The 23,740-nt window shown below is 49.2% G+C and overlaps 1 protein-coding gene across 7 annotated transcripts in view; it reads right to left on the bottom strand.

Moving 5' to 3' along the window:
- The window catches only part of EPHB3 (EPH receptor B3), a 60,469-nt gene extending 47,439 nt beyond the window's left edge, over positions 1 to 13,030 (bottom strand). For all 7 annotated transcript variants that reach the window (XM_069618766.1, XM_069618770.1, XM_069618768.1 and 4 more), the window contains exon 1: positions 12,411 to 13,030. In XM_069618766.1, the coding sequence (XP_069474867.1) occupies positions 12,411 to 12,468 (58 nt within the window). In that variant the 5' untranslated portion in view covers positions 12,469 to 13,030. The remainder of the gene's footprint in view (positions 1 to 12,410) is intronic.
- Positions 13,031 to 23,740: the final 10,710 nt, after the last annotated feature.

Raw genomic sequence — 23,740 nt, 5'->3', positions numbered from 1 at the left:
ATTCATCGCAATCAAGAGCACTTTGCTGTGTCTGATAAAATAAGGTTTACACATTGGTCCAGTCGATCTGCTCATTGAGACCTTATTACAAAGGGCTAGTTGTAAACCATATATCTCCTCGCTTTGCTGCACAGGAATTCACTGAACAGTGCCTTACGGCCACTAACTCTGAACGCGTTAACCTAAGGGTCCTCTGTAGGGCCATGCCACGGCGTCCCTAATCTCCTCGTTCCTCCCAGGGCAGCCACGTCAAATCCTTACAAGCAGCCAACCACACAAAGGCCACCCATGTTGCTACAAACGTCTCCCGCAAGCAGCATGCCACACTAGGTAGGCCACAGATTCATTCAGGCACCCTGAAAAACCTTGGCAGCTGCACTGCCCGAAGTCGTGTGCACAAGACAGCTGTGGCCCACACAAGCTCTGCTGCAGCACGAAAAAAGTATTCAACATCCGTGAGATTTGCAATTATCGACTACTGCATACCAGTCCAAAAAAAAAAAAAAAAAAAAAAAAAAAAAAAAAAAAGCGCTTCTGTGGATTTGCGCAAGTAACAAATAAGTCCCCGCCCTCCCAGAGTGGGCTTTTTTTGGGATAAAGGCAGAGGTCAATTTTCCTGATTTTTTGGGGAAATTCCCCCTGGAGCGCATTAGCCGTCTACTCATGGAAGGTACTCTGCCTTTCTGGGAGGCTGAAGCCTACAGTGTTGGATTTTGAGTTGCAGGAGTTGCATCTTCTGGGTACTTGAAAGTGTGCAAACTGCAATTAATAGGTATTGAATTGTGGAAGAGTCGCCTCCGTCTTATATCATTCAGAGGTGAAGTTCAACAGCCTGTATTTGAGTGGGCATTGGAGCATGTCACCACCTCAATCCACAGAAATGCAGAATATACATGTTTCTGCATTAAATGATTACACAAATTCCAAGTAACGCAAATGTTGAAATCTTAAGAAGCCAAGACAAACTTGCTTAGTGCCATGCAGTGTGCTCAAACTGGGGAAGGCAGTGGCCCCCTTCCTGGAAAGGAGGGAAAAAATAAAATAAACACACACACGCACACAGGGCCAGGTACATTATAATCCCACTGCACAATAATGGCAGCAGTGGCTGGAGTCTGAATTTATGGAATCAAGCTCAAGCTGCATCCAAAGGTAAATGACACAAGAAGAAAAAAAAAGTGGCTTTTTTTATTTGATTCAGGCTGGTTAGGACATGTCACCTCTAGTAGTATGTGGCTTCTGCGCAACCAGCAGTATTGTACCACAGGTAGCATTTCTCAAGCTGCAACATTGGTTGCATAACCACCCCTTCCGGAATCAGGTCCCAGGCCAGCATCTTCACCTCCTTTGCTGCCCATAGTGCACAGGGAGCATCTTTAACCTTCCATGCACTTTAACCATCGGGTTGCAGGTCCTGGCTCTGACCCTCTGCCCGGGTGCTCGGCTTTAGGGGGGTGGAGGAGGGGCGCACCCTCAGGGGTGGGGATCCAATAGGAGGGTCTGGGTCGTAGCCCCACAACTCTAGGCACAACAATGCCTACCACAACCACACCAGTAATGACCCCGGTGATAGCCCTGCCTGGCAATAAAGGGAAAATCATCCCTTCTTTTGATGACATTTTCTTCTAGAACTACACAAACATCCCAATGATCACATCACCCACCCATAGGTTCTCATTTCCCTACATAACGTCAAGAAGTCCATCTGCATTGGTCTCCAACTTTTCCCCACTCATCGCCTTTCCTGTTCTCCTTGACCTGGTTTCCTTTTCACAGTAGGCCACTGTGGACAGGGGGGGGGGGGGGGGGGGGGTGGAGGGGCGCATCACAGGTCACAATTCACCTCTGCGCGGAGAACGCTCAGCACTTTAAGACTGCTACGCTGGCGGTGGCAGCACTGCAAAGACTCAACCTGGTGACGCAACATGGTTGGGCTAAGTCCTGAATCAAGTTTCAGGGGGAAAGCATCTGTGCAAACCAAGAGTTAATCACAGAATGGATTACACTACACAAGCAGTGCAGACACTACTCTCCTCCAGGGGCGAGGCGTATCGCAGAACGAGGACATGACCTTCTTACGTCCTGAAATCAAGGGACACGCGCCTTTAACTAGGTTTGTCCTGAATTACCATAGGAAATCATTGTGGGCGCCGCCCACTCCTGCAGTGAAAAGGGGCCAATGACAGCAAGACTGCCTTTGGGCCCCTTAATCGACTGTCAACACGAGAGAGTTTATCCTGACCTCAAGGAGTGAGACTGTCTTTTTGTGGATGGTAAGAGGAGTTCAAGTGTCCTTGGTCTGACGCAATTCCATGCAGTCCTGTAAGAGATGGACAACTTTGGTGGGGAGAGGGGGGGGGGTCCCCGCTTACATTTACCCTGTGTTAAGGAAACAGAACGGACACGATACGGCTTAGTATGGACTACAGTTCCCATCATGCAACGTTATGCTGGCTAGAAGGCCAGTACTTGGTGAGAGTTATGGGGCCTGGACAGAGGGAATTGCAGCAGTATCCTGTATGGCCGGCTTAGGGGTAAAACCAAGCTACTTTCTAGAGGAGGCAAAGGTAGGGCGGAAACCCGAGACCGCTCCCTAACCTTGCTCTTTTTTCATAAATACGACAAAAGGCCTCCAAACAGAATGACTAGATCAATCCCTCGTGAAGGCTGGCCCGCTCACACGAGAAAACAGGTCACAAGGAACTACACATTACCAAACGGGGACAAATCAAAGGGATGCCGGAGGAGGCCCCGGGGTGGCCCTGCCCGATGAGGGAGGACGCTGAAGGGACCTGATCAATGGATACCTCACCAGATTTAGGCCGAAACTGCCCCAGGGGCTGGGGAGTACCCACGCCCCGATTATACGAGGGGGTGGGTAGAAAAGTACTAATTATCTGAACGGAAGCCTCCAGTTTCCTTCTCCCCAGCCCACGGGCCTGGGCAACGCCATGAGCTCACGCTGTGCACCGTGCCCTGCCCAGGCGAGGCCTGCCATTAACAGTCTGGCCATTCGCCGCCCGTGCCCGCCCTCGGAAGGTAAACGCATGCCTAGTGTACAGAGAAACACAAAAGCACGATCCAAGGAGGACTGGGCCGCACGGTGCCAGGGAGGGGCAGAGTACCACCCCAAACACGAACCTGAAGCAGTCTACAGACGGAGCTGGAGACCAAGCAGTTCCTGTGCGCGGGGGTAGGCAGCGCTACAACAGAAACGCTTCCCACACACAACAATTAATGAAGAGAGTTGGACGGCCACTGGAAACAGCATCAATGCGGTTATGGGTGATTTTACAAAGTTAGACCCCGGTGCTGCGAAGTCTATAATCGCAGCTGGCATGGGGGGAGGGGAGGGGAGGGGGGGCATGATATTGCTGCAGAGCGCGGAAAGAGATGCGGTAACAGGAGGGATTGGGGCGAAAGCGGAGGGGGCAAAGGGAGCGTGCATGGGGAGTGAAGAAAGGGAGAACTACGGAAAGAAAACGAGAGAGAACGAAAGTGGGGGGGGGGGGCAACTGCAAGAGAGCGGGAAGCGTAAAACAAGGAGGGTAAAAGGGCCCCCGAACAGGGGGCGGAGATAAGACTGCCCGAAGGAGCCTAGGCGGAGAGGCTGTCATCTCCCCTTAGACAGATCTCCGTCAGTCGCTTCCTTCAGCACTGGGACACCCCCCCCCCCACCCCCATGCCCAAGGGGCCGCAGACATCTCGTCTTCAAAAAAACACTGTTTAGCTGCAATGTTTCCGTTTAATTGGGAACAGAAAAGGCTGGGCAACAAAGAAACGAGCTAGCTGCACAATAATAGCCAACTAGAAAAGACGCCACCCCCCCAGGGGCACCCATCCACGGGAGAGTCCTCTCCCAACAGCCCTTTCCCCTACACCCTCCTGCAAAGGGAATCCCCCCCGCCCCTCGCCGAAATTCTTCGTAGCACACCACAAACCATCTAACAAGTACACCCACGGAGTCCCCAACAGAAAAGGGGGCCTGGATTGCGCCCCCGATCTCTGGAAGAAACACCCCTTCGAGACAAAGCTCCTAGTGGCTTCCAATGGCCTCGGGACACAACAGCCCTCGAATTAAACTTAGTCTCGCCACAGCCCATCTACCGGCCCTTCTCAGACCAGCCCCCCCCCCCCCCCCCCCCCGAACCCTCTCGGGACAAAATGACGCGGGGCTGGTTGCTAAACATTAGAGCACCTTCCACGCCGAAATTTTAGTCAATAAACGGAGACCTCGCGCATCGGAACTTCCGCCAAGAGCCTCAGCAGTGCAAATTGCCCATATTCGTCTTCCGCGCCGCATAATCCCCGCTGCTCTTTCTGGATAGCCCAGCACCCTCTGACGCGTGAGCGCGCCTCTTTCTGATGAGGGTCCCTATACCACAGACCCCACTTCTAGCAGCTCCCGTACGCGAGCGCACTTTGGCGGAGCCAGCCTGTAGATGACAGAACGCCGAGGCATATAATGTCTTAAACATGTGGGGGTTATAACGGTAGCTCGTCTACAGAAGCTCGCCCCAGACACCCTTTATTGCTCGTGTTTTCACAATCCCAGGCTGTGGGACGGCCCGTGGTTTCCCAGCCGTCCCCGTTTACAGGTCACCCTGTACCCGGCACGGGGTCAGATTCCGGGCTCCGCCACCCACATGGGCCGCGGCGGCTAACGAGACCCCGGCCCTCGGGGGGAGTGCACGGGGCCGGACCCTGGCGTTACAGAAGCTAATATAGCGCCATATCTGGATTTATTTTGCTAACCGGAATGGCGGCCCGTTCCCCGCCGCCAGACTCGCGCCATCACAGCGCCCCCTCGTCGAGCTTTGCGGCCAACACCACCCCCGCGGATACGCTACAGCGGCGCGTCTATTTTGAGTTAGCAACCACACATTTTCTTGATTTTGGTAATCGCTAATATTTATGGGATGGCGTAACTCAATGGGTCTTTTATTGAAATAATGATCATTTGCTGTCACATTGCTGGAGAGACACGTTTCCCTAACGTTTCCCTAACTTGAGCGGGTTCGCTTTAGTTGCGGTATAGTTCATGGATCCTCCAGACACCTCGCTGTCTTTAAAACACACTGGAGGCGCGACAAAGCCCCCCGAATCCACCCAGACGCTATCCGGGCATTTAATATGGCGCAGCCCTTGGCCACAACGGACCAGTGGGCGCTTTATACAGCTCACTTCCTGCAGCCGTCTCAGCGCTTGCGCAAATAAACTGGGGTAGGGGCCCGAGAGCAAAATAGGAGGGCGAGGGGCTTGGGACATTATTTCACTTTGGGGCTGCATTTTTTAACATAATTATACATTCTACAGCCGGGCACAGCAATCAAGCCCCGTAACTTCACAAACATGTTTTGCTTACATTCGGTTTCGCACGTATATTTCCATGGCACAGAGACACGGCAGTTTGTGAATGCCAGGCACAAGCATTGACATGTTAATGTGTGTATACAGCTTGAGTCGAGGTCAACGAGTTCCGTTTAACAAAACAAAAAAATAATAATAAAAGGTCACAGCCCAGGAAGCCCCTTACCCCACCCACCCACACACTTGATAATTCACCATACATACAGCACACACTACCATCTAAAATGGCGACTGGGGCGGAAACATGTTGCCATATGCAACACCCCAAAGAGTCTGGTTTGGCAAGAAGCTCACCACACACACACGATGAGGGGGAGAGAATTGGGGGTGTCAAAGTAATCCAACTCGACCTAGATCTCGCCTCGGGCACACAGAGCCACGCATTTAAAATCCTATCTGGCACGCAATCCGTTGAAGGAAATGCCATGCCCCTCCCCTGCAACAGGTCAACGGAGAGATTTTGACTTTTCTTGGGCAATCTGGCAATTCAGGGCCTTTTCGACATTGGATGGTACCAAGCCCAGCCCTACTGCAACCTAAATACCAGCACACGATTCCACCATTAGTGAGCCTTTGCTGGTGCCCAACTTCCCCAGGCCCTCGTCGATGTCTTTGGTACCCCAACATAGCCTCTTGCACACAAGTAAGCTGTTCTTAATATTAATTAAAAAAAAGTCAATGTGAGCATTTAAAACGAATATACATTCGCAACCAAGCTTCTATTTCATTGGACTTGTTACCAATAAGTAACTCAAGCGGCCTCAAGGCGCTGTGCAGCAATATAAATATCACTGCCAGTTCCCTTTGGGGTGGTGGGTTAGTGTTGGAGTACAGCAACATGCCCCTTGGAGGAAATAAAACAAAAGCCCAACATGCTAGGGCCGCCCGACAAAGGCAAAGACAGCCCCCAGAATCTGAATAGGGCCTGTTTGCTCAAGGAGTTCGTGCAACGTCCCTACTTTTTGGGACGGTGTGGGGAGAATATATTCGTTTTCAATTTATAGAGTTTTGGGTAGCAGTCCACAAGCCTGGGACCAAATCGTGCGCACAAGAAAGGTCATAGACCGCAGATGCGAGTGACCTACATGCAATACGTGAAACGCCGTGTGCAACTCGCAGACCTGCGCTTCACGCTTACTGCCATTTTAAAAGGCAGGCACAAGGGGAGGGGGAAACATAAAAACTATCAAGTTCGCGGACGCGAAGTGTCCGAGTTCGCGAGTTGGGACTTTCCGGACGTATTCACCGAGTCTAGTGTCGGCTAGTGGCTGCTGTGGTACAGATACGCGGCCTATACCTCAGCATACCTTCATACCGAAAACCGCAAGGCCAGTCGCTCCAGTCTGGATGGGACATTTCACTTTTCTTAACCTCCTGTCGCGCAATCGCACAGTGTGCTGATAGGGGACAACTCTACGGGTTAGACCTGCCGCAGAACACTATGGTTGGGGGCAGAGACCCCTGGGGAGAGGGAGGGAGGGACTTGGTGTAAAGAGGATCAAATGGCGTTAACTGGATTGTCGTCGATAAGGGCATCCGTTCAAGAGCACACCGGTTTGAGGAGGGCAGCCATGACTATTTCCCCCGCCTCGTTCGAGAGGTGAACAGTCACCGTCAGGTGGTATGAAAGCGACGGCTGTTCGACATTCAACTACTCGCCTGTTGCTGTGCCTGTGTCACTGGCGATACAGTGCATTTTAAACTGTAGATGTATTTGTCGAATGCGTTTTCGGAAGCGTGTGACTTGCGTCCAAGGGCCACAGAAAGGCTCCGACGTCTCCGTGGAATCGCGTTATGAAGGTAGCGAGCAGCCACCCCCCCCCCTCAACCTCCAAAAAATAAGGCCCGGATATTCGCCCACCACGTTAGCAGCAGCAGGGCGCGTCTCGGATGAAAGAGCCCCCGGCCATCCAGGCCGCTTTAGCGCAATTCCCACAGCTGCTTAAGGACCCTATTTCGATTTCAAGGGCAGGTCGCAGCGGAGGACCCCCCCCCTTTATTTAGGTGGGAAAACAGCAGCAACCTCTCCGGTTTCGCGCGTATGGGGGCACAAGAGACGGGACATCACCCAACCCAGACGGTTGGGGTTTGGGGGGTGCGGCCGCCGAGGAGAGAGTAAACGGTCACCGAAGGTTGGCAGATTTGCAGCAGAAACTCGCCTATTAAGGCCACCCGGCATAACTACCCTCGAGGCTTAAGTAGGTGCCCCCTCTTAACCAAGCCTCACTAAATGAGTCCAACATATAAGGGGGCCACTGGAATGGCCGTTGCAATAGCGACACCTCACCGCGTCACTCAAACCAGTCCTCAGCATCTAATGCACGGAGCGAGGGCAAAGCCGGAGACCTAGTGGGTAGCGTGGGCGGTGATAAGGCTTATCACGCATCCTGCTTCTGCAGTCTGGCACTTCCCACAAGAATCAATAGTAGGGAATTCTGAGACGGGCGGGGGTCACACCAGTGTGTTTATTTTTTATCACCAAACCCAATCAACAGTTGAAGCGCATGCAGTGGGTGCTCTTAGGAGCATCAGGAGACGGTTTGCCGTCAGGCACAGGAGATGGACAGCGCGGCTGTTTTGCGCCCCCCTATCACAGGGCTGAGCCGCACCCCCCCCCCCCCCTTTCCCAGCTTGCGGGCCTGGTGCTGTGTGTATCCATGTTTGATTGCACAGCGAGGCGGCTAATTAGGCACAATCCTGGAGAGAAGCCCCCCCGCCGGGCTCAGCAGCCGGGCCCTGGATGCGGCCTCATGTTAACAAGCGAGGAGAGGGGATGAAAGCCCCTCGCCTGCAAGAGAACCCGCCCGGCAGCCCACAACAGTCCCTGCCGCTGCTGGGCCGAATGGGAGACCCCAGAGGTCTGACCCCGGGCCGCCCCTTGTGCACAACAGAACCCATTTATGGGATACACAACGCTGCGAGGAGACTTGCAGTTGGGCAACAGCAACACTGACGTGAATATAACGTCTCGAGGCGCTCTCTTTATTTAGAGAAACACCCCCCCCACCCCGCCTACAGGGCAACGTGGAAAGGACCAGCACGAAAAGTCAGTGTTGGGCAGTTGTATCACTAAATGCACTGCGACACTGGCCGTTTTGACAAATCTAGTTAAAAATGCACACTTTTGCATTAATGGCGTTTATATTGTGGACTGCTGTCATGTTCGGGGTTCAACTGCAAACATGTTCTCAAAATTGTCCACGCAATTTTCTTGGTTCCCAGATCCGAATTTTATCTCAACCGGGTACCGTTTGTGTCTTTTCTTTTAAGTATAAACAATTTTGGTAGGTTACAGAACTGGAAAATAACCCACGTGTGTCAAAAATCACACAATTCTTAAAAAGCAAAGGTGCCAGGATTTATATTAGAAAATAAGTCTATGTCACAGATGACCTTTAGCCTCTGAATATTCATAATGTAACGAATGATAGCGCTTCATACCCGTTTCTAAGCACTGCAATGGTCAGTCAGCATTGCTCATTGTAGTCAATGTATCATTCATAGGTGGAAGAAGATTTGGCAGTAGCCAACCAAGGAAGGGAACTGATGATGTGCAGCATCATCTCCACAGGGTGAGCGCATTCCACTTGGGCCATCAGCCCAGTCATTTAAGAATATAAAGAATTGTGAGAGCTGTATTCTTGGATAAAGTCCATTGAACAATCTGGGCATAACCATGATACACCCATGTGTAAAATGCAAGATCTCACTGAAAAAAAATGGGTGTCCCTGTGAAACACAGTCACCGAAGCACTCATAACTCGTCTCCTCTCTGCACTGCCAATTAAACCTCGTCATACTACGCATCGCAAGCAAATTGACACACTCACTTGTTTCTCCATCTCATTTTAGCTGTGGCCAGAGACCAGATTGGGTGGTGTGGGGGAGGGGGCATTTTTTTTTTAACAATCGTTTTGGTCTCCTATTTTCCTGTGATCACCCACTGCAAACAATACTACATTTAATTCATCTTTTAGAGCGTGCTTAATACCCAAGTCCAGTCTCTAAGCGCTAAGCATGGGACCAGGATTTGAACCTGTGTCATCTTGCTTCCAAGATAAACACGTTGCCCCTGAGCTATCCCCCCCAGCCCTTGGTCGCCCCCTCTTACTTGCCTAGATTCAGAAGACAACCAGTGAATAATGGTACGCCAGGAACTCAATGTGCTGCCTACAAGATCGAGGGCCCACAAAACAAGGCCCTCCAAAACTGGAGGAATTAGACCTGCCACGTGAGCCAATCCAAAAGCCATTGCCAACTCAACCATAGACCTTTCATCCCAACCAAGACAATACATGAGCCTACAGCAAAAGTACAGGACAAAGCACTATGTCCCAGGACATTCCAAGAGCAGGGAAGGACGCGCCCACTATATACAACAAAAACAGACACAATCACACCTTAAAAATCAAACACGCACGATGATATCCATATAAATACGGCACATGCAGGGGATACCCACAATGTAATCGACAATACCACCAGCAACTAAAGACAACCCAATGAAGCAAGAACCAAAGGCCACCAAGAAGCCAGTGGTGTGGAATGGGCACCACTAAACCACAGAGTGTTTAACCAAGACCACAGAGAAAACACAAACACCCCACCAACACCACAAGCATGCACGCATGGTTCAAAAAATTGCAGGGAGCTATTCAGCTCCTGCTTGTAGCCTACAAGGTCCTGGTTTGCTTGACACCAACAGCTACCAGGAGCTACTTTTGGCTTCCCAGGCCAACTGATAGTGAACAAACATGTTTGTGTCATTTAAAGCACAAGGGGGTCGTAAATAATTGACAAAATGATAGGGTTGCATCATATGTAGAAGTTAGATTTGCAGAACGCTATGTACTAGCTTGATATTCCCCAGTGGTAGCTCCCCGTCACTGGTTCACGCTGGATACCCAAGAACAGCTTACCCAATCTTGGATCCCTGTGCACGACATCAAACATCCAGCTACCCAGAAGAACATAACACCAACCAGACCCAACAAACGGAATCCACCAGAATCCTTAAATGTAAGCCAGGTCCTCAACCTTAATATGTGGGGAGGGGGAGAAATCGAGGGAACCAAAACGTATTAAAGGGGTTTACCAAAGGGCCACCCCTCTCAGGAACCTACCACCACGAGGTCATAAACTTTCATGTGGTCACCTTGTCCACTTCTTTGGCAAACTTTGCAGGGTCCTAAATGCTCGATTTGTGTTGCCCGCCCACCCACCGCTCGTTTCTGAGACTGGATTTTCCCACTAGGAATCTGAAAAGCATGTATTTTACATCTTGTCAAAGGAAGAACATTAACATGTATTAACTTTTCAGACTCATGTGTGGCGGAAAAGTCCCAATCCGAAGGAGACATGATGATTGTGCCCACCCCAAGATTGTGGCACCGTCAGCAATGCTCCAGTCCAAAACTCAAGGAACCTTCACAGCCCACCGTGGATCGGCTTTACCTACCAGCATGAAAGGCTCTGGGTGAAACTCAACAACCCATGACAACCACATCATTAAGATTATTTCTACAACAAACCATGCCAACAATGACCCATGGCCATCCCAAGGACAGGGAGCATCTTCACTGACAATGAAACACAGGGACAACTCAACCCCCATAAAAATCCACATGCAATACAAACCCGATTAACATACAAAACGCCCAAATCCCAAATCCAGAAAATCCCAACAAACCCATATCAGAAATGTATTAACAACAGCCACAAAAAACGGAGGATTTGGTAATCTCTTTTACCAGCATAGTTATTTGCCCCAAAGAGGCCCAACAGATAGGGCTGTTTTTAGTTAAACTTATAGCACCTGCTCCTACACCAGGGAGGAAACGAAACCGATCACCACAATCTAGCACGGAAGAGGTACCCAAGTAGAATCCAAGCTACCCCCAGAAGGTACGGTGGGGGGACGAGGGAAGATAAGACCAGAAGCCGACCTTCCTAGATGGGCAAACGCTGACTAGCCAAGGAGGACTCCAAGTTAACCCACTAGATGCATGGAAAGATTGACCACACATGACGACCCCAAGCTATAAACCCATCTGGGGAAAGCCAAGGGAACCTCTAAGGCCACGATAATCCCTCACGTTGAGAACCTCAACAACCCCAAGCTTGGCAGAGGGCGTGAGTACCCAACTAGATGCCCAGCAACCCCCCGGGACCAAAAAGCAGAGGGAACCTCGACGGCCACAATCCATCTGAATATCAACTCGTGTGGGATGAATCCGAAATGGTCCCCAAAGCGCGCCATGGACGTTTCTATGCCACGGTTCCCAAAAGAGCAAGCAGACCCACTCCCAACACGGACTGGTTATGCAGGCATTCCCACGGCGCCAGTCACCCACTCTCACACCAAACAAACGGGCCGCATCTTTCGCTCGTCAGAGTGAAAACCAAGCACCTCCAGATTAGTCACCCCAAAACCGACCCACCCGCGAGAATACACTCCCCGGGAAACACGTACACCAAAACCAGGGCTCCTGCTTCTGGCGGACGCCCTGAAGCTTTACTTATGGGAATTCTTATGGGTAAAAACGTCACCCAGAACTCCTCCAGCTTTTGGGATCAGGAAAATAATAAAAAAAAAAAACACAAGGATTATGAAGGTAGGTGCGCCAGACATTGACGGGGGAGGGGGCGCGGCAGGGGTGGGGGGGTCACTCTTGTTGGTCACAGCGGTCCATTCTCTCTTATTTCTGAACGGCAATATAGTTAGTTTGTGTTGGCAATCTAAAGTAGGGGCACGGCGGTATACGAGCGGGGGGAAGCAGCAACAGTAAGGTAGGTCTTCTCCGCTGTCCAGTGGGACTGCTACATTTTTCCTGGGCGCTTTAAAGCAGGGTGCATAGGAATGCGAGGATTGTCAATATTCCAGTGCGGGTGCAAAGTATACCATGTTAACTACCCCCCACCCCGGATGGACGCGGACGCAAGTGTAGGATGACCCAACCGCCCCCGCAATCATTTCTCCGGCTGCGCGCACCTCTCTACCCCGCACCCCCCGGGCGCCCCTTCCCTCCCCCACCTCTTACCTTCCAGAGCCGAGCCCCCGGGCAGTAGCAGAAGCAACAGGGGTAGCAGCATCGCCATGCGGGTAGTGTCGGCAGCAATCAAGGGGCTGCGGGTGGGAACAACGTGCAGAATAAAAACCCTTTGATAAACAGTCCACACGAACAAGGGACCAAATCCCCCCCCCAAACGTAGAAAAAGTCAACTAAAAACAAAAGCAGTCCAAGGGGAAGAAGAAAAAAAAAAAAAGGCTAAAATCCAGGAACTCAAGGAGAAAAGAAATCCAGGCACACGCGTGTGAGCGTTCCAAACGTTCGTGTAAGCCCCCCGGGGGCAAGTCTTCCGAGCTTTCGGGGGTCCGTACTCCAAGCTCCCCAGGGAAGAATGAGCTCCAAGCCGGGGGGAGGAATCCAAACACCCTGGTGAGGAGTACGCGTTCCAGAGGTGAATGCTCCACGGACCTTATGAGTTGTCCCAGTAAGTATCCCCTGCGTCCCCCCTTCCTTGGCTCCAGGAATTCGGACTACGCAGCGGATCGTTCTGAGTCGCGCTTCTCGGAGCTTGAAGCCGTTGATGCCCTGCTGCCCTCTTCTCCCGCGTCCCGCTCCCCCGTGCGCTGTCTTCACACTGAAAGCTTAGCGCCGTCTACCACCGCAGCACTGCCAGCCACCGGGGCGTGACCACACGTCAATCACACTCGTCGACCAGCCCCCCTGAGCACCACCTCCACCCCCTGATAGGCTCTGGTTGTCGTTATTGGCACGCCCTCCAATCCGCCAGCAAACGGGGTGTCGGCAGAGCAACCCAGGCCGGTGCAAAACCGAAAGATGAATTAGACCAGGCGGGCATAGAATGTGCAGACCCCGCCACAAAGCTGCAATTGGACTGTAGACAGAGCGAAACCGGAAGTAATCAGCTCGAGCTCACCACGAGCTACAGTGGGCAAACAGCGCCCTCTTCTGGCTGCACGGAGTATTCGATTAAATGTAAGAAGTGTGAGGGAAGGCCCACCCTCTGCAGGAATTCATGGATAGTGCAGTCTCAAACATGATTTCTTCTGTGTCGAAGCGCTTGACGCAGGAAAGAATGAAGTGCGGCCGGGTGTTGACTATTCTATGCTACCTTGGAGCCACCGTGCAATGTCTTAATCCTCTATTGAGCACATGTTAGGCAGTGTGAGCTCTATGTTTAATTATTTAAAAAATGAACATATTATATTTATGCAGCGCTAGAAGTGCACAAAACATTCTGGGATTGTTTGGGGGCAGAGAGAATTGCGGGATGGGACTACTAGAGGCGTAGTAATGGGAGGCTAGTGTTAGGTTTGTAAAACGCGTAAAAGCACAAAATAGCGCCCCTTTTTATAAAGTTGCAGTGAAACGTGCACAATCACATAATAAGACAACCAGAAATCATACAGTTGGTTATCGTAATTTGTTGAGAAGAGCGGTATTTGTACAGCTTTATTTCACAGATACTCTGCGAAGCTTAAAATTATCAAGATGTGAAGTAAAGTGAGCATAACAAATATCTAATCGGCGTTTAAACCGAATTATCAAAACTGAACAAAACATAAAGACCAAGCCTGTAGTCATGTTTTCACACATCATGCAGCTTTAGGCACGCCCTCTCTCCCTAATCAGCCACAATGCGCACCCCCGATGGGATTATCACCACTCCTTATCAACCGCTCCCCACTGTGCCCGCAGCTATCTAAGGTTCAATGGCACATTCATGTGCTGAAATGCAAAAGAAAGCCAATTAGGTGCAGAGTAGGCAAGATGCATCTCATTGCGTTGGGGCGTGCTTATTGCTGTGGGTGTGCAGCGGAGCTCCACGGATCCAGAATACTGGGAGACAATGTTTTCCGGTTTTCTGATCTGGGGAAATCCTGCCCAGTGCCAGCACTGCATGACTGCTTAGACGTGCCAGTGCTCTCCTTTCCAATACAGGAAGTGCAGGTACCCATAGTCCCCTTACATCTTCAAGACGGAGTTGGACCCAAGGCATGAAACTAAAATACATTATTTGAAAACGTAAATTGAACATCATGTACATCAACCTATAGATGGGATAAAGTACCCTCTAACATATGATATACGACAATTGCAAGTCACTAAGGAGTTGTGTGTCCAATAGCAGAACTATAAGATGATTTGCAATAGCCCTTCCACGTATTGTGGGGGTTTGTATTCATTGTAATGCAAGGTCGCACGGCCATCTTATCCAATACTTGGTGTCATACACATGCTGATGACAAACATTTAGACAATGTGGGTGGTAAAAACACAGCACAAAGTTTGTAATGTGTTGCATACAATATGTGTGTATTGCATTTTAAAGCCATGTTGTGGTTTAAAGTAAATGGTAAAATGCAGATAGTTGACTACTGTACTAAACTCCAGTAGTGCACTAAATACACATGCTGCCACAAATGGCTGCATATCAACTAATTGCTGTGAAATGTCACACACAGTTCAAAGGGAAAGAATACAAAAACCTGGGCACACCTTAATTAGATATTCAAGTGGCAGATGGAATTCTGCTTGGTGCCGGCTCAGGCAGGAGTATTGTGACATCACAAACCACCTGTAATTAATTATTACAGATGGTAGTGTGGCGGGTCAGAGGAAAGTGTCAAATCTGTGTTCATGGTAAATCCCAGATTCTTTACTGAGTTGGATGTAGAGGGAGGAGGGCCTAGAGAGGACAGCCACAGGGTGGGTTGGGGTTAGAGGGCAGTCGTCCCACTGATTATGATTTTTTTTTTCCGGGGTTGAGGAGGAGGTAGTTAGCCATCATCCAGTAGTCGATTTCTGTGAGGCATGATGCTAGATCAGGGGTGGGCTGCAAGAGGTCATGGGGACCTTGAAGACGATCTGGGTATCATCTGCGTAGTTGTAGCCGGTTAGGTCATGTCAGTGAATAAGAGCAGGAAGGGGGGTCAGGTAGAGGTTAAAGAGCAGGGGGGATAGGGAGGTATTGTGTGTTACTCTGTTGGTGACAGGTGTGGGGTCGAGGAAAAATGAGGTAAGTGGGTAATTTTTGATCGGTTGGTGAGGAAGGAGGACTTCCACATCAATGCTGTATCCCAGATGCTGAGCAAGTGGAGTCTGTCCAAGAGGGTTCAGTGGTCGATAGTGTCAAAGGCCACTGAGAGTTTGATGAGGATAAGTGTGCCACAGCCTTCCCAGTCTGCAGTTCTTTTTTAGGACATCCCAGATGGAGACTAGGGATGATTCAGTTCCTCATAGGGGTCTGAAGCTGGGCTGGGCGGGGTCAAGGAGAAGGTTAAATTCAGTCAAAAGGCAAAGCTGGGAGTAGGCTGTTTGGGCAATTAATTTGACTAGGAAGAGGTTGTTAAAGATAGGTCTGTAGTTGGCTGGTAGGAGAGGGTCACGGTCGTTTATCTTTGGCAGAGGTTTGATGTTCAGTTTTTCGAGAAATAGCTCATGCCGTATTTCTGAAAATCTGCAATTTGAGTACACTGCCTGAGCAGCAGGAAGGCTATTTCTGTGGAGGCCCTGAGATTTCTGCATGCATAATGCTAATTACTGCCCGTGGAAATCTGGGTAAAAGAACCTGCATGCTTATAATTAGGACCTTAGAGTGCATTCTGTTAACATCCCACCTCTGTGTCAATGAATTAGTTTCCCTTCCACAAACTACATTTGCATGCTTAATTCAGTATACAGCAACAAACTACTTTTCCATGCTTAATTCAGTATACAGCAAAGGCTTTGTTAACCAGCACTTTATTAAACATAACTATTTATTAACCAGAAAAATCACTGCTGACATTAGTAACATTTTGGTTAAGAAAATGTCTGATAATAAAGGCCAGGAAGCTTGGTTATCCAACCTTTTGTCTTAGTCGTCTGGCAGGGAACACAGAAATTCAGTTAACCTCATTTTTGATGATCCGTTACCATCAAGTTCCCCTATCAAGTTTTGGCTAAATTTACCTTCAAGCACATCAATATCTCCCTATGTTACCTTTTGTGTGTGTGTGTGGGGGGGTCTCTTCTACATCTAAAATGTTGCCATTCTTGCTTTCTGTTATCTTTTCCATGCACTCATTTGCATTGAGCGGCACAGGAGGCAAGGCCAAGCAGAAATATGACTCATTATTTTGGAAGGCAATCGGCTGCATTTATTTACAAAAATACAACCGTAGAGAATGTAAGTCATCAAACATGATCCCCAATTTATACATGGGGGAGTGGTTCCTCCACTCTCCCCGACCCCCAAAGAATGGTCCTGGGAGAATGAGGTAACCCTGTGATGCTACCAATACTCCAGCCCTATTCTTCCAGCCCCTGCGTGTCTACCAGTTAAGCCCGCTCGGTAACTGCATGCCATGGCTGCTTCACAGTAGAGTGCGAGCCTCCAACCCACAATTAGGATGAGCATCACTCTACCAGTGTCTGCAAATGTTTGGGAACAGTATAAATTGAATACAATGTCCTAAACCTACCGCAGCCCCTTCATGCTATCCACAATCCTCCTAACCCAAACGTAGGGGTGGGTGGGCGAGAAACACAAAATCGGAGCAGCTGACCTGCATCTTCATCCATGCTGGGTCCCAGGACCGCCAGAAAAAAAGGAGGAGCGGCACTCTTTACCCCGCTTATAGCACACCATGACAGTGATCACTCGCGCTGAAAAAGTACAGCACTGAGCAGCCGCGCCGACCAGTCAGATCACAATGCCCGGTACCAGACACCCTCCACAACCCTCTCTCCTGTGGCTAGCCATCACGCTTCCCAATATTGCCACCGCGGCGGTTTGCCCTTGACTTGTGGGCATGGGCGACGCAGGCGGCAAGGCTAAGAAGAGACACGACACATTATTGTTTTGGAAGCCTTTCGGCTTCATTTATTTACAAAAATGCAGCAGTAGAGAATGCAAGGCATCAAAACTACTTCCCAACCTATACGTGCGGAAATGGTTCCACCGATCGCCCCCATGTCCAAAGAATAGTCCTGGGAGAATGAAGTGATCCAGTGACCCTACCAATCACCCAGCACAGTTCTTTGCACCCCGTGCGTCTACTGGTTAAGCCTGCTTGGTGACGTCCTGCCATGGTTGCTTCACCATAGAGCGCAAAACCTCCCACCACAAACTAGGATTAGAATCCCTCTACCAGTGTCTGCAAATTTTTAAATTTTATACAATGGCCCTCATTCCAACCCAGGTGGTAAGTTCCTACTTTACCACCATGGTGTAAACTCCGTTTACACCATGGTGGATGGTGGATTTACCGCCCCATTCCAAGGTGAGTGGGGCGGTAAATCCCCAATCCCCATTTACCCTTCCCCATTCCCATTTTTGCCCCATAGGGCATAATGGGAGTGGGGAAGGCGCTAATTACGGCACCGTAAATTACGGTGCCGTAATTAGCGCCAAGGACGCTTAGCGCCTTGGTACTTAACGCCTGCTAAAAGCAGGCGCTAAGGTGGAAATCAGGCGTTAAGGGTTAACAACGCCAACAGCGCCGTTAAACCCTGAACGCCTGGGTTGGAATGAGGGCCAATGTGCTAAACCTACCACCACAGGGACACTGACCTACCGGTTGGGGGCACTACCCCCACCAAAAAAAGATTTTTGAGCACCCAGCTGCACTTGTCCAATCAAATCATCACATCCACCTAAAACCATTAATTCATTCCCCCAGCGTGTTCTTGCTCCCGCTGGTGGTCAGCAAGGTTTATCTCTGTCTTTTGGGTGGTGCTCTGCCCAGTGTGGCCGCATCCTACCAGGTCTTTACCCCCTCCACCTCCCTGACATCTCGTTCTGCACCAGGGAATGATCCCTTTGCCATGCTGGATCATCTAATCTAAGTGAGGAAAACAGAACATCTAAAGCAGCCCCTGCAATCCGTTTCTCTGCTCGTAATTCCATCACCTCCCCAATGCTCGTTGTGAGGCTACTGGGCTCAGGGCAACAATCCACCAGTAATGCCCCTTTACAACCAAAACCAACTTTCACTCAGTCGAAGATTAATTGAAAATACACCATGCATTGAAAACCGGGCATAACAGCTATATGGACTTGGAAGGCAGGCCAAAATGGGCAAGGCGTTGTAGGAGACCCAAGGCAGAGCCACCATTTTGTGCCAGGGATTAACAGACCTAGTGAGGGTGTGTTGTGTGTGCAGATGGACTGTATCCACCCTCTGGTAATAACAGGCAGGCTACACCGAAAAGTGGTAACACCAACAAATGGAATAAAGTCTTTGCTGAACATATTTATTACAGGTCATAAAATAGACTTATTGCCAGCAGAGTACATTAGGCACACTGGATACAGATGTTTGTCTGCCCTGGCCTGTGGGCACAAGGCAGGGCATTGATGGAATGCATACAAGCAAGAAACATCCACTTTCATGGACCCAGAGGCCCGATGAGTATTCTTGAATCCAGGGGAGAAAGGGGGACACCAAGGGAAGGAGGGAAGGGTTGGAGCAAGAAAAGCTGAGTAGGGACGATGCTGGGAAGGAGGGGAAATGGTGAGATAAACAGGAGGGAGGGGAAAGAGAGAAAAGAATAGGCAGCTGGGGAGTGAGGATGAAAAATTGCTGGTGAGGAGATAGCAGGAGAGGGTAGGGAAAGGGCTGAGAGAAGGGGAACAAAAACGGTAGATAAAGAAAGAGAGAGGGTGAGACAAAGAAAGGGAGATAGAGAGAGATGGTGAGGAAGAGAGCAAGAACTAAAGTGATCAAGAGAGTGAGAAAGAGAGGGAACGATAAGAGAGGGAGGGAATAGCAGGGCGAGAGGGGCCAGAAGGCTGACTGGTGGAAACAGAGCATGTTGGGGAAGAGGAACAAGGGGAGGCAAAAAAAGGGGAGACAGGAGAAAATGGATACCTGATAGAAGGGCCTCCTCGGCTTCTCTGCCCTCACCCACACTCTCAGCACACCACCGCCAGCAACCACAACATAAAGAGCCCAGGTCCTCTATCCCCACCACCTCCACCCCCACAAAAACACAACGGGTGGGACTGGTTTCTGGCTGTTGTCAGGGCTCAATGAGGCTTAATGACAAGAACAAGGAGGCAAATAACACGGTATAGGACAAGTGCCCCTTGTTAGGCAGAATCATATGCAGTACCCTTTGGGAACACTACACACAATTAAGACAAGTGTAAGCACAATTTCACCTCTGATACAAGCCTGTACTACACAGTAATGTGGTAGCAGTTGCTGAGCAGCCAGGCTGATCTCAAGAGTAAAGTGAGCAGTACAAGAGGTTACACAAAGGGTTAGCAATCACAGTGGTTCAAACAAACACGTGCTCAAGGTTTCTTGGTAAAAGAATATACATTTATTTAAACAGTCAGTTGGAAAACATTCCCCTAGTAAGAGCAGCTCAATATCACAGTCTAATATACTACAATACACAACCAATCTGTTTCCGAACAAGTTCAGCTCCCCAGAAGTGGAAGCAAAATGGCACTTCAGTTACTTTAAAAAAGGGTAAAAAGATAAGGTTAAAAGAATAAAAGCACAAATACTTCTGAAGGTTGGGCAAATGGTTTCAGTTCACTGCAACCAGCAATTAAATTCAACAGGCCTGGGCCAAAGTCAATGTTTCAGAGTCTTTGATAGGATAGCACAGTTCTTGTTGTAAAGGGTTAAGTCTTTGCCACGGTTTTTAGAAGTAGTTGGTCAGACAAAAAGTTATATGTCGGATTAGAGAAGGACAAGCCTTCGAAGTTGGGAAAGTTTCACAAACTTCCACTGCAGTAGAAAGGATTTCCTGACCGCACTTGCACAGAACCTTTTTAATGAAGAAGAGCTGTAGCTGAGGCAGTTGTTACTGGCAGTTCCGCAGATTTCGCTGTTCCTGCGCTTCAGTCGTGGGGACAAGAAGGAGGATGTCGGGAGGTTCCTGCACTGCCTAGGGAAGAGGCCACAAGCTTGGCTAAATGTCGGTTTAAGGTGTGAGTGCCTTAAAGACCACAAACTGGTATCCTCACTGGCTATCCGGTTTTCAACAGCACTCTGAAGAAAATTTGACCAGTATAGGGATGGTGTCCAGGTGACTTGAGAGTTGGTTGTTCCCAGCAAACTCAAGCGAACAAGTTAACCCTGAATGGCTTCTCTGTCGATGGAGTTTCAGGCAATTCTGACCTGCAGCAGGGCTTCACCGGTGGAACAGGAGTTGCAGCAGTCATCTTCCTTCAGCTCATCTTCGGTTCTTTTGTTCCAGTGGTCGACTCTCCCTTCCAAATCCCATAGGCCTGCTTTTAAGCAGTTTTCCCCCATTCATTCCAGCCTAGCTGTCACTCACCCAGCAGGGTGGCTGTCCCCACCAGACAGCCAGCTGGCCAATCACGCCAGAGTGCATTCAGGTCTCCTAGGAGACTAAGCACAGGGAGTTTCAGGCACTCCCTCACATCCTGTCCACCCCAGACACTCAGGCACCAGAGGAGGGCTTCAGTCCTAAAGCCCGCCAGAGGCCAACAAACCAAGGGACCAAACCTGGTTTGGCACACAGAGACAAACACTAGAAGGACCTTTCCTTAAAGAAACGGTAAAAAAAGATGACCAGAGTCTGTTTTTACAGATAGGTCTGGGACGCCATATTGAAAAACATGGCTGACCCGATCTTTAGCTACCGGTGTTCGCAGTCAGGGAAATCATGGTAGTTTGTTTTAAACCACAGCCACCAGCCATTTCAAGAGGGAAAGGGTAACATTTGACTGTTACATGAGTGTTTAGAACCATGGGATGCTAGGCAACCCCTCCAGCCGCCTATAGGAAGATAGTGTGTGCTGGGTCTGTAAATTTAAAAAGACTAGTAAAGTCAATTTAATTTTAAATGCTCTGGGAGACAGTAATCAGTCCCAGAGAAGTTATTTGAACCTTGAGGAGTCTGAAAGACACCCCTGTGCCACTGCACTGAAGGTGATGTGTGACACACAAGAAAAAGATGATGCCTATGGAGTTGTTTTAAAACTCTGTATCCAAAGAGCACAAGAGTAAAACACATTGAAAATGAAAAGTTCAAAGTCCCAAAATATAGCAAAAGAGCTGGAGGGCTCTAAGGTAGAGGGAATTTAGTACTTGGGTGAGAATTCTCCCTAACACCCCTCCAGAGTCCTCCCACCAAGATCCCCACCCCCATGATGAACACATTAGGGGATCTGGTTTCTGGGCTGTTCCAAGGGCTCGGCGAGGCTTGTTGGCAGGAAAAGGGGAGATAAATTACAGTGTATAGGACAAGAGCCACTCCCAGGCCCACCCACACCCACATTCATGATGTACACAACAGGGGGAACTCATTTCTCGGCTGTTACTGGGGCTTGGTGACAGGAAGGGGACAGCAATTACAGGGTATGGGACAGGTGGGCAGACAGAGACAACAGATACTGGTATGGGGGAGGTGAGGGAGTTCTCAGGAAGAGATGTTCATAGACCTGCTGTAGAATATACTGGCTTTAAAACTAGCAGCGGTTTGCCTGGGCTGGGACAGGTTTAACAACAGGGGGCAACTGGTTTCTGGAGGGAATGGAGTTAGTTTGTCAAGGCAGGTGTGTGGCTTGAGTCCGACAACCCCCAATACATACCACACAGTGTAGGGGACACAGAGTTGACTAAACACAATAGCAGGAAATCAACAGTCCACAGAGCAAGGCAGGATCTCTCTCTCTCTCTCTCTCACTCACACACACACACACACACACACAAACTCTAAAGACACAATGTTTGCAATCCATACAATGCAGGAACACTGGGTAAACTGCGTACAAACACAGTGAGCAGTCAATGATGGAACCAAGTACAATAAATCATCAATGCAATAATCAAATATAGGACAAAATGCATACACAGAATATGATAGTTTATTTATATCGTGCCTATACACAATGTGTTTCAAAGCACTTGAAGGCAAGGGAGGGAACAAGGGAAAATACAATGACATTCTTACAGGCCATGAACAGTAAGGATGTGAAATTAACTATTGTACTCGGCCTGACGACATTTCAGATAGTGCAAGAGCTAAGACATAGATAAGCAAGGGAGGGGGGAGAGTGAGAAGGAAATGGAAACAGACAGGCGACTACCGTACTAGGCCTGACAACATTTCTGGTAGAGCCTGAGAAAACAAAAGGAGAAGGAGAGGGGTGCAGAAAAGGAGGGGAGGAACAAAACAAACGACTATCGTACTAGGCCACATGATATTTCAGATAGTGCTGGAGGGGGGCGGTGGAGGAAAAAACAAGTAAGGGGAAGGGGGAGAAGACAGACAAGGTTGCTATCATACTAGGTCCAGGGGCAATTCTGATAGAGTAAGTACATAGAAGAAAATAAGGGGAAGAGGGGATGAGATAGGAAAAAGGAGAAAGGGAGAGGAGGAGAGAACAGGGAGTAAGCAGTCAAAAAGAGTGGAGAAGCAAGAGGGGAGAGCGAATACAATTGCAGAAGTCAGTAGTAACATATAATGTTGCACGCCTGGATACAAGAGGTGAACTTTCCATGACATATGGCCGCTACTCTGATTATGACTTGATATATACTTGATTTAGCTCCCCGCCACAAGAGGCGTGCTTCCCCATGTATAGACGATCTGTATTCATGTTTTAGTCCTTTATGCACCTGTCTGAGCTTTGCGCTTAAGAGGCAAAGCTACCTTTCTCCCATGTATGCACTATCCTGCACTATCTCTACCATGTATGCCTTTTTCTGTAACCATTATATGACACTCATTGTAATCATGTTTCTAAGCTAAGCACCGAGATGCCCAAGGGCTTTTCGCGCTATACAAACTAAAAAACCTAACCAAGATGAAGATGGGAACAGCGTGATTCAGGGCCACCATGAGAAAGGGTGACGCTCCATGAATCAATGAAGTCCATACAAGTCAAATCCAGCATTGGACATAAGACGGTGACGGCAAACCAGAATGTTTCAGGACAGACTCCTGCAGCATAAGGTTGGAGGGGGGCAGGGCAGCAGGGTAGAATAATGAAGCAAAACACACAAGTATGTGGCAGAAATAAATCTCAATCAAATCACAGGAAATGCAGTCATGGCTTTTCATAATCAGCACAGAAAGTGTAGTCAGGGGCAAGTGGGAAGATTCATAGGCAGGGAAATAAATATACGGTCACAGAGTGCAAGATGGTAAATATAAAAGTCATGCAATGCATTGGTAAAATGAAAACCCACTTTAAACTATAGTTACATATGTGTGAAACACAGACATAGGCTTTCAGGGGTCAACATGTGGAGATTGCCATTTCTAGAGCCAACTACACACTGATGCTCCGTTGAGCCCTTTACCCACAGCAAAGCATTCCGCTCTTGTTCCACCACTCGCCCCCTTTGACAGGCCTCACTCATGGA

Source organism: Ambystoma mexicanum, chromosome 10 (assembly GCF_040938575.1).
Source record: "Ambystoma mexicanum isolate Mex_15411 chromosome 10, UKY_AmexF1_1, whole genome shotgun sequence".
Taxonomy (NCBI): domain Eukaryota; kingdom Metazoa; phylum Chordata; class Amphibia; order Caudata; family Ambystomatidae; genus Ambystoma; species Ambystoma mexicanum.
This window is presented reverse-complemented; position numbering and strand designations above follow the sequence as displayed.